Source organism: Phalacrocorax carbo, chromosome 7 (assembly GCF_963921805.1).
Source record: "Phalacrocorax carbo chromosome 7, bPhaCar2.1, whole genome shotgun sequence".
NCBI lineage: Eukaryota > Metazoa > Chordata > Aves > Suliformes > Phalacrocoracidae > Phalacrocorax > Phalacrocorax carbo.
Window position 1 is genome coordinate 53,792,498 of NC_087519.1, and position 10,699 is coordinate 53,803,196.

Consider the following 10,699-nt stretch of genomic DNA (forward strand, 5'->3'; position numbering starts at 1 on the left):
AGCTGAGCTGGCAAATGAGGACTGCCCAACTATCCAGACTAGCCAGCCTCAGGGATCAAGGCCTGAGGTGCAAAGGAGTGCCCCATGCAAGACGAGAACACAAGGCTGGGATATCAAGATATACTTTAAATATGTGTTTTTCTCTGTGAAAGAGGCCAAAGGAGCAGCAGCAGTAGCAAGGCAAGGACACAGGGAAGGCCCAGCTGCAGTAACTGTTGCTCCTTTCCACAGCCAGCCCCTCTCCCCAGGGATTCTCCCCTTGACCCACTCCTCTGTACCCACTCATGCAGCAGCAAGCCCACCCCAAAACCGCTCCTTTGGGCTCTTCCACTGAGAAAAAGCAAGTGTTAAAGTATGTCTTAATATCCCAGCCTTGTGTTGCTCCTGTCTCACATGAGGTACCACATTGCACCTCAGGCCTTAATCCCTGAGGCTTGCCTAAGCTCCCGAGCTGCCTTTCCCTACTCCATTAAGCACAGCAGCCTTCCCACCAGCCCTCCCCACCTCATCTGCCCTCCCAGTCCTCGCTGGCCCGCTCTTCACGCCCTCCCGCCTCGCCATTCCCCTCACACCCTCACGCCTCGCCATTCCCCTCACGACTCGCCATTCCCCTCACGACTCGCCATTCCCCTCACGACTCGCCACTCCCCTCACGCCCTCACGCCTCGCCACTCTCCTCACGCCCTCACGCCTCGCCACTCTCCTCACGCCACCACCCCGCACGCTGCAACCAAGCTTGCTTGCTTGCTTCCCCGCCCTCCACTTCCTGACTCAGGATTGGCTACCCGCGGCATGGCCCCGCCTCACTCCGATCGCCATTGGCACTTGTACCCGAGCGGCAGTTCGGCGGGGCGTGGCGTGGCGGGCGGGCGAGTAGTAGTGGCGTTGCTATTGGCCGGTAGGCAGCGCCCGGCATGTTAGGGTGAGCGGCCGCCGGCGCGGAGAGGGACGAAGGCGCTATTGTTGCAGGATCGGCGGGGAGAGGAGCCGGCGGACGGCGGGGCCGGGCGGCGCGGGCCCAGCGGCGGCGGTGGCGGCAGCCATGAGCGGCGGCGTGTATGGGGGAGGTGAGTCGGCCACCGCCGCGCTTGCCCGCCCTTCCCCCCGCCCCGCGACCGTTGAGCCCGGCGCCGTCCCGTGAGGCAGCGCGCGCCGGCCGGCCGCTTCCCGCCTCACTGCCGCTCCCTCAGGCCCCGGGATGGCGGGCTGCTGGCCGGCTCCCCACAGTCCCCTGAGGGAGCCGGAGCCTTTCCTCCCGGCCCCGCCGCTCCCTCAGGCCCCGGGGTGGCGGCACGCGTGAGGGAGAGGAGGCGGCCGCAGGCCTTGTTTATGCCCGTCCCGGCATCGCTTGGCCGAGCCGTTTACCCCGGAGGCCGGCCAGGCCGCGGCCTTGGGCTGCGTTAGGGCCGCTCGGGTGCCGGGGGGCCCGAGGAGACACCGCTCTGTGGGAACGGGGGCGTCGTGTCCTCCCAGAGCGCTTTTGTGCGCCCCTCCGTCAGGACCGAAATCTCGGTGTTTTGCTTAAGACTTTAGCTCTGTCGAGGGCGTGTCGTGCTGTGGCAGCCTTCACTGACAGCTGGTGCTCACAGGCCCACCTTCCTAATTCTGATCACCCGCGGGAGGTCTGGGCTCCCCTGCGTCTGCATAGCTGTTAAACTAGCACTTCTTGAAAGTTTTGTATCATAATCTATCTAGGTGCAACTATGTTCTTCCTCTCCTGTTAGAATTCCCCTTTTACTTAACGCCAAAGGAAGGTGTTGCAAAGTCCAAGTTAAAGCCTATCTGCAGTCTTCTATTAGCTCTCCTGTAACTGGAGTTCTGGATAGAGAAGTTTCTCCTTGCTTTGAAGAAGATGCCTTGACTTGCTTTTCTTCTTTTGCAAGCAGAACAGATGGGGCAGGGAAAGGCCAGGACTGTAGCAGAGTGTCATAACCATTCACTACCTCTTTATCAACAATCTTTGCAGATGAAGTTGGAGCTCTTGTGTTTGACATTGGCTCGTATACGGTGAGAGCAGGCTATGCAGGCGAGGACTGTCCAAAGGTGAGAGCCTCTGTGACTCGATGGAAATGCATTTGTTCTGACTGTACTGTATAAAGCAAGCTCTGAATTTGTGAGGAAAAAAAAAACCCACCCAAAATATTAACAATTCTCATATGCTGCTTCCCTTTTGCCTTACAGGTTGATTTTCCAACAGCCATTGGTGTGGTGCTAGAAAGGGACAATGGCAGCACTCTGATGGAGATAGATGGTGACAAAGGCAAACAAGGGGGCCCGACTTACTACATAGACACCAATGCCCTGAGAGTTCCAAGGGAAAATATGGAGGCTATTTCACCTTTAAAAAATGGAATGAGTATGCTGCTCTGTCTTTCTCTACCTGTTTTTAAAATAGCCTTGCTAGGCTGCAAAAAGTCATAGCTTTCATGTAAACAGATGCCATACATGGCAACAGAAGCTGTGAAAACAGATACCTGATTTATAAATTGCGTATAGTTGGTTTTCAATGTTGTTGGACTTTCGGCCTAATTCTTGAAAAGTTCTGATTGTGATGCTACCAAGGAAGAGGATTCTGCAAAGCTGTTAAAGGAGGTATACGTCTGCTGAGGATAGCTTTTGACTAAAGAGCCCTACACAAAAGAGGTGTTGGAAAACCTTTTATGTATTTATGAAATGGAACAAAACTTAGAAGTAACTAATCTGCTCACTTGAATGTTGTTGCAGTTGAAGACTGGGATAGTTTCCAGGCAATCTTGGATCACACTTACAAGATGCATATAAAATCTGAAGCAAGTTTGCATCCTGTCCTTATGTCTGAAGCACCGGTGAGTAAAAGCAGCTTTGCATTTTGAAAAGTCTTAACTGCATCTTCTCGCTGACTCGACAAACGTTAGTCTTGAACAAGTCTGACATTGGTTTGTAGGTTACGGGTGTTAAAACTTAACCACAGAAATAATAGTTTTAAAATACTTGGCCAGGTTCTGGAAGGTTTAAGAAAAAGTCCGAAAAAGAAAACAATTTATATAGCTTGCATGAGTTGTATTAGGAAGTATTTACTATGTGCTATTGTTTTTCACGTATCAAAAAAGTCAAAATAAAAAGGTACATCTCACTTCACTGCCTAGAATAAAACTAAAAAGATGTGTGGATGTTGTAATAAGTGTAACTTAATATATGATAAAATGTAATTGAAAACTTGTCACTTCATTCAGCCTTACAATTAATATTATGTGACAGAGAATAATATTTAAAATGGAGAGGTTTTAATTTTTCTCTCTTCATTTCTATAAATGGCCCCATGAGGTAAGCAAGGTGGATGAAGACAAATTTCTGGAAAAAATGTAGACAAGGTTTCTGTCATTTAATAATGCTCAGCATTTGAAGGGCAGATCTAAAGTCGGAATACAAAAGGTAGACGTACCATACAACAGTTATACCTTTCTTCATTAAATCTTATTAAAAGGCTGTTTCTTTTTTGTTCAATTTTTGTGTGTTCACGATGTTTTTCACTGAACACTGCAACATCTTTTTCATTATTCTCTTGCATTGTATTGTAGCTTGTGGAGCATGGAAGAATTTGCAATGGTTATCTTGTGTTTGATGGCTCGGGGGTGTCTGAATAGAGGCTGCCATTAACATTCTCCTTACAGAACTAATCTTACTAGGCTTGGAAAAAACTTAACATTTTCAGTAATGTCTAGGGTATTTTATATATACCCTAGATTAATCACAAGTACAGTATAACCATAGGAAGATACCTTGGAAACAGGAAGGTCAGGATTTATTTTTCTTTCAACTGGGCAAGTTATTTCATGTATCTTTCCCCTTGTAAAATTTTGTTACTTGTTTTAGAGAGTTCTTTGAGAGACTGGTACTGGAAGAGCTATAGAAGTGTAAAGAAATTATTGTAACAGTAAAAGTGTATATCATTTTTAAAGGATCATACAGGAGTATGATTGATAAGCATTAATGTGTTGTAGAATTGGAATACAAAAGGTTCTAAAGACGTAAATTACTAGAAATCTGTCTATAGAATTTTGATACAATTTGAAACCATGGCTATGATAATTCTAATTATTTCTTTATTATGTTAGCATTCTTTTAGGTCTCTAATGATCCTCAAGATAAACATATCTTCCTTTTGGTCACTTATGTGGTTTGTGTTGTGGTTTTTGGGTTTGGTTTTTTTTTTCCCTAGTGGAATACTAGAGCGAAGCGTGAAAAACTGACTGAATTGATGTTTGAACACTACAACATCCCTGCTTTCTTCTTGTGTAAAACTGCTGTTCTAACCGCGTATCCTTTGGAACACTGCACTGCTTCCTCCACCCCAGGAAATTACTGCAAACTTATTCTAGGCAGTTCCTAGTATAACAGCAGGTCTAACTTTTCTTCTTTCAAATTATTTTTTTCCATAAACGTCTAAGGAGGAAGTAAACAAATTCTGTTTCTAAACTTGAAAGCTTTAGAGCTCAGGTTTGAAGTTCTCCCAGTCTGACTGTTTTCCTTGGAGGTAATGGGTTTTTTCTTTTTATTTTTTTTGGTCTTTTTTTCCCCATTGTATACTGTGGGTGAGAATATTACAGACCTGAAATGGTGTTGTCTAGACTACTAAATACAGTAATTAGAGCTTGAGGTTCCGATAGCCTTAAGATGAATATTTGTAATTATTTTAAACTAATAACATGTTTTGAGCTTCAGAATCTAATTGAGTTGGGTGTACTTAGAGCTCGCTGCATAGTATTGACGTGAACTCTCGCTGTTTTATGTCCAAAGCTCAGGTTAGTTCACAGACAGAAGTTAAACGCCATTCTCTCTTTGAGGTTGTGCCCTTCGCAGAAAGGAGAGAGCACTGGAAAATGGCAAATCCTTTGGCAGAGCCAAGGAATAACGTATAAGTGTATGGCAGCACTTTTCTAAAGTGAAAATGGTAATATTTTCCTTAATCATTTTGGCTAGTTTTGCTAATGGGAGATCTACAGGTCTCATTTTGGACAGTGGAGCAACACATACCACTGCCATTCCAGTGCATGATGGATATGTACTTCAGCAAGGTAAAAATTTATATGGATAACAGCATTACAATGTCAAGGTTGAGTTAGCTTTCTGCTTTTACACAGTTTTAAAAACAACAACAAACTGTACCTCCTTTTAAATAGGGGGGGGACACGGATGACAGACCCTAATGGTGTTCAGTGACAAATAGTTCGGGAGAGTTTATTCATTATTTCACTGCTTTCTAGGTTGGGAGGGGGGTTGGGGGGGTTGTTTCTCTCTCTTTATTTTTTCCTTTGTCTTTTAGGTATTGTAAAATCACCACTTGCGGGAGACTTTATTACTATGCAGTGCCGGGAATTGTTTCAGGAAATGAATATAGAGATAATTCCTCCATATATGATTGCTTCCAAGGTGGGAAAGTAACTTTGTTTAGTAAGTGTTTGCCTGGGGAGAGGTTTAAATGGTTAACTGATGATGATGTTTCCTGCAATCTCAGGAGGCAGTTCGCGAGGGGTCGCCAGCAAATTGGAAGAGAAAAGAGAAGTTACCCCAGGTCACCAGGTCCTGGCACAACTACATGTGTAATGTAAGCAGGTCATTTCTGCCACTCTCAGACTCCCCTAGGCTTCCCATGAAGAAGTTTTGTTTGCAAGTATATCAGGTTTTCCTTTTGAAGAACCAGAAAATCTTTAAAAGTCTATCAATTCTATAAATTCTATCAAAATGAAGACTGAAATTCTTATAACCGTGTTATTCTTAACTCCATAGTGTGTCATTCAGGACTTCCAAGCTTCTGTCCTCCAAGTATCGGATTCGACCTATGATGAACAGTACGTCACTGTTTTCCTTCTTGTAAAATGAATTATCAGTTGTGCGTGGGGTGCTCAGCCTGTTCATTGCTGTTGGGTGCTTTTATCACAGAAGTAGTTTTTTAGATAAAATCTGTTTATTTCTGAAAGTAGAAGTACGAGGTACATCCAGGTGATCGGTTTTTATTTAATATTCCAAGATACATGACGTCATGTTATCGAAAGTCATATCAATCACAATATTCCAATTGAAACCTTGGTTTGTAATGTTACTTAGAATACTTAACATCCTGTTCACGCTGCACTTTAATAAGTTACTTTCCAACTCCCACTCTAGGGTAGCAGCGCAGATGCCAACCGTTCATTATGAGTTCCCCAATGGCTATAACTGTGACTTTGGTGCTGAGCGTCTAAAGATTCCTGAGGGGTTGTTCGACCCTTCTAATGTAAAGGTAAAACAACTGTGATATGTAGTAGTTGGAAGACTTTAAATTACTAGATTGTCACATGGCTTCCTTTTGTATCATGTCCTTAATTTCACTATCTGTACGTGTGTATTTATGCTGTGTGGTTCTCTAGGGGGTACAATTTATCTGTGGTGTTTTAGGGTTGGGCTAGCAAAGAATCACAGAATCCCAGGATCAGGATCCCAGCATGGCAGGGGTTGGGAGGGACCCCTGGAGCTCACCCCGTCCCACCCCTGCTGGAGCAGGCACCCCCAGAGCAGGGGCACAGGGCCGCGTCCAGGCGGGGGGTGAATGTCTCCAGGGAAGGGACCCCACAGCCTCTCTGGGCAGCCTGTGCCGCTGCTCTGGCACCTGCACAGCAAAGGGGTTTTTATTCATGTTTAAGTGGACAAAATGTAGTTCAAAATCAGTGGTGATGAGCTGAATAGGAAAACAGGATTTATTTTTTTTTCCCTTTCCTAAAAGAATGTTTATCCCCCTTTCTAGTAATACTTGTGAATTCGAGATATTCAGGGCCTCTCTATGCCTTGCTCTTTTGAAGGGATGATGTGCAGATTACTAATTTTAATTCTAGGGTTTATCTGGTAACACGATGTTGGGTGTGAGCCACGTTGTCACAACAAGCGTTGGAATGTGTGATATAGACATCAGGCCGGTAAGTGTTAGTCAGACATGTATTATTTTGAGGCATAAGATATTTTTGTGCTGATATCACTTTTCGGGACTAGAACACTGTTGAAGAAGAAGAAATGTGGATTTCCTAGAGTAATGATAAATGCAGTAGAATAATTCTCTAAGTATTACAGATTTGTATATAGAAATGTGTACAATTACTGTTCTGTCTTACAAAATGCTAAATTGGGATTTTTTTTTTTTACTCTTACTCAGTGTTTCTACCTATTTTTAAATAGCTGATGTCCAGACTTTGTGGCTGCCACTGCATTACGTGCATTGGATTGGCTTCAGATGAACATTTTGTGTTCATAACCCTGTTACCTTCAGGGTTTGCGGGGTGGCAGATATACTTTCTAAACATAACCAATCATATTGAACTTTTGTAGAGAGCAGAAGGAAGAAAAGAGGTTTTAAAGGGAAACTTTCTTTTTAAAACTCTAACTTTCTCAGGTGTCAGTTTGAAAATATTCCAGTTTGATATGGACTGCATGGGGGTTGTTTCAAAAACTTCTCCTCTTACCTTGTGTCTCAGGCTGGCTTAGTAGGCCAGGCCGGGCTTTGCGTTTGCCAACTTGCAGCATCAGTGAGGTTGAAAGTGTTTCAGTGCTGTGGGGTTTTCCGTTGTGGTTGGAACATCCAGCTGTAAGGAAACCACCGGTTTGGATACAGGGAGGTATCTGTAGGTGTAGCATGCCCTATAGTAGAAAATATTCTGTGAAATCATTTAGAATCATTAATCACATAGTTTCTGTCTTCCTTGTATAGCTTAATACTAAGCTGTCTTGAAATATTTTTCAAGTGAGTAAAAGTTAATTGGCTTGGGAGAGGTAATACTGTTGGCGTCAAGTAGTGTCTAACTGCTGCTGATTGTACGTACTCTTGTGCCATTCCTCTCTGTTCTGTGAAATGCTTCTCAGAATAATTTCAGAGTTAATATTGTAGGTTGCTTATTTTCTTTTTAGGGCCTCTATGGCAGTGTGATTGTAGCAGGAGGAAACACTCTAATACAGAGTTTCACAGACAGATTGAACAGAGAACTGTCTCAGAAAACTCCACCGGTAAAACAACTCTTTAAATTACTGCGCTGAGTTTTTGCCCATTTTGCTTTTCTGCTGCAGAGATACATGCTTGTGTATCATAGCTTTGACTTTGTTAGGAACCCAGCAGCTGGGGTGGCTTCTGCGGGGTAAGAAATCTCCTCCTTCTCTAAAGAAAAGAGAGAAGTCTTGAGAAGTTCCTATATGAAATTAACTCCAGCGGATGTTATAACTGCTTTCTGAATATTTTACTTCTCCATTCCTGCTTTCAGATTGTGGTTCTAAGCTCTGTAATTGTCCCTAAGCACCAGTCACTATTTCCCTTGATGGCCTCTCTCCTGAAGTGCTGCTGACTAACTTGAGGCACATTCAGTCATTCTGCCTGAGGTCTTGTCACTTTGTCTTGGGAATCGTTCTTCCTGGACTCTACAGACAACTCAGCCTACTCGTAGATAAAACCTGGTGATTTAACATATTGTATCTTTTGTTTTTAATCACTTAATCTCAAAGGAAGTATGAATACCTTATACCTGTGTTCTTGAGAGGTAGCTTATGATATTTCTTGAATATTCTATTCGAGAAAAAAACGTTCTACGTGTAGCAACTCTGAAATTGTGAATGTTATGAGACACTGAGAAAGGTAGTTACTCGCTGCTTCTCATAATAGCTGAGGAGGAACCCGCTGAAATTCAAAGATGTTGTAGCTACAGGGCATTTTGAAAGCAAAAGGAATGAATGGGTCCAAAAAGGAGTAGGTGAATTAAGTTCAGCAACGTTGGACACTTTAGTCCCAGTGCACGTTTTAAGCAGCCCAGTGTTAGAGCTGACAATATATATACTGGGAGTACTACCGCGCTCTACCTGCCCAATTTCTAGCCTTAAGCATTTGCTGCTGCTCCCTGCTGGGAGACAAGATAAAAGCCGCACGTGTTCTCTTCTGCTGTGGCTGTTCTGGAACGCTAAGTACAGGGCAGGTGAGCGTTATTGCAAGATTAATAAGATTGACCTTTTTCACCTGCATGTTGGCATAATACACCAAGTTCCTTGTCCCGAAAGGTCACCGGCCTAGCATTTGTCTGATTGTTCTTTCCTTGTACCTCCTCTCTATTCAGAGCATGCGCCTGAAGTTGATAGCGAACAACACGACAGTGGAGCGGCGGTTCAGCTCGTGGATTGGTGGTTCGATTTTGGCTTCTCTGGTTAGTAACCCTGTGCTACGGTGTTGCTCCCGTTCAGCAGCACCGTCACCCAAAAAGCTCGTGCTGCATAAGCGTGCATTGCAGTCTGTGCTGCCTTAGCGATCATAGTCTTGTCTATCCTTGTGGTAAGGTGAAGGGAATCGGTTTAAAAAACAAGATAATGTGAGCATTTCCAATCAAAACATATCTTGCCACATTCTCCCATTTCCAATGGCAAGGTGCAGGCTTGGAATACAATACCTAGAAATGGCACGTATATGGTACACCCTGAAAGTAGCAAACCTGTTTCTGCATCATATTCCTGAGCTTAATTCTGCAAGTCACTGAGTACTGAAATGGTCCGTGGGGATTATCGCGGGGAGTATGGGAAAGGGACACTGAAATCAGCTGTCGGGACTGCAACCTCCTGCCTTTATATTGCTAGCAATCAAACTAAAACTCGAAAAGATTGCTAAGCAGGTAGTGCTTAACTTACATGTGAGTATTGCATTTTTACATGTAAAATTTACATTTAACGTGTAAATTCTAAAACAATTATTTCCTTTCCATAAAGGAAATGAGGTCCTTTTACCTCATTTAACACAAAGACTCGCTTGGTTTTCCTTCCAGGAAAAGCTAATCATGTTTCGCTTAACCTTCATTTGTTTTCTGATTTACGTTTTTTTGTGTGTTTTGTTATTTTGGTTGTTTGTTTTTTTTTTTTTGTAGGGTACTTTTCAACAGATGTGGATTTCTAAACAAGAATATGAAGAAGGAGGGAAACAGTGTGTAGAAAGAAAATGTCCTTAAACCTCTTACTGTGAAAACTGCTGCCTGCTCAGTGCTCCTTCTGTTTTATAGCTTTAGCATACTCAGGAATGGGATGGACTCTTTTTTGTAGAAAGTTTATATTGGATTTTTTGCATAATTCAACTTCCATTTTAACAAACCGTAGAAATTTGGAGAGACCTAATTGGTACTGTCATAGAAAAAGGATGTTTACATCCCTTGTAAAGCAATAATTCATGTAACAAGCATTTTATAATTTTGTATAAATGTCTATTTTCTCTAGTATCTTTTCCTGGGAACAGCTTTACAGGTTAGCTAATAGAGGCATAGCCTTGCAAACGCCCGTGCAAATCTGTTAGAAACCCTCTTGTCTGCTTTTCCATATTAGTCTTCCTTGATGGTACTTTGGCCTTAAATTGCTCTTTTTTCTCTCTTAAAAAAATAAAATTTGGTCTTTTATATGAGCAACTTTGTGAGTACTTGCAGAGAAAGTTACTCTTCTGTTTTAAAAACGGCAAGTTTGTATTTAGCAATCTGCTGCAGGTGACTCGGGTCAGCCTAAACTCGTACTCTCGCATGCAAGTGTTACGTTCCGCTTAGTGAACGTTGTATTAAGCACCGGTTTGGAAATTGTCTGTGAGGGGACAATTTAGTTTCAGTAAGCAATCGGTGCTTTCCACCTGATTTCTAAGAATGTATATAAAGCCTGTGTGATGCAGGTGAGAAGCAACTTATTTGAGCCAGGG

The 10,699-nt window shown here is 43.3% G+C and overlaps 1 protein-coding gene across 1 annotated transcript; it reads left to right on the plus strand.

Moving 5' to 3' along the window:
* The first annotated feature begins 912 nt into the window (after positions 1-912).
* Positions 913-10,417, plus strand: ACTL6A (actin like 6A). Its single transcript, XM_064458056.1, has 14 exons — positions 913-1,067; positions 1,967-2,043; positions 2,182-2,356; positions 2,725-2,825; positions 4,199-4,296; positions 4,960-5,054; positions 5,303-5,409; positions 5,495-5,584; positions 5,767-5,828; positions 6,145-6,259; positions 6,849-6,929; positions 7,912-8,007; positions 9,099-9,185; positions 9,894-10,417. Exons 1-14 carry the CDS (start codon positions 1,043-1,045, stop codon positions 9,972-9,974), a joined length of 1,290 nt encoding a protein of 429 aa, XP_064314126.1. The 5' UTR covers positions 913-1,042; the 3' UTR covers positions 9,975-10,417.
* The last annotated feature ends 282 nt before the right edge of the window (positions 10,418-10,699 follow it).

Excerpts from the sequence above, each read along its gene's own strand:
- ACTL6A (XM_064458056.1), top strand. The coding sequence starts at position 1,043 with ATGAGCGGCGGCGTGTATGGGGGAG. Across the intron at positions 1,068-1,966 it reads CGGCGGCGTGTATGGGGGAG|ATGAAGTTGGAGCTCTTGTG; the intron begins GTGAGTCGGCCA and ends CAATCTTTGCAG. Across the intron at positions 2,826-4,198 it reads TCCTTATGTCTGAAGCACCG|TGGAATACTAGAGCGAAGCG; the intron begins GTGAGTAAAAGC and ends TTTTTTCCCTAG.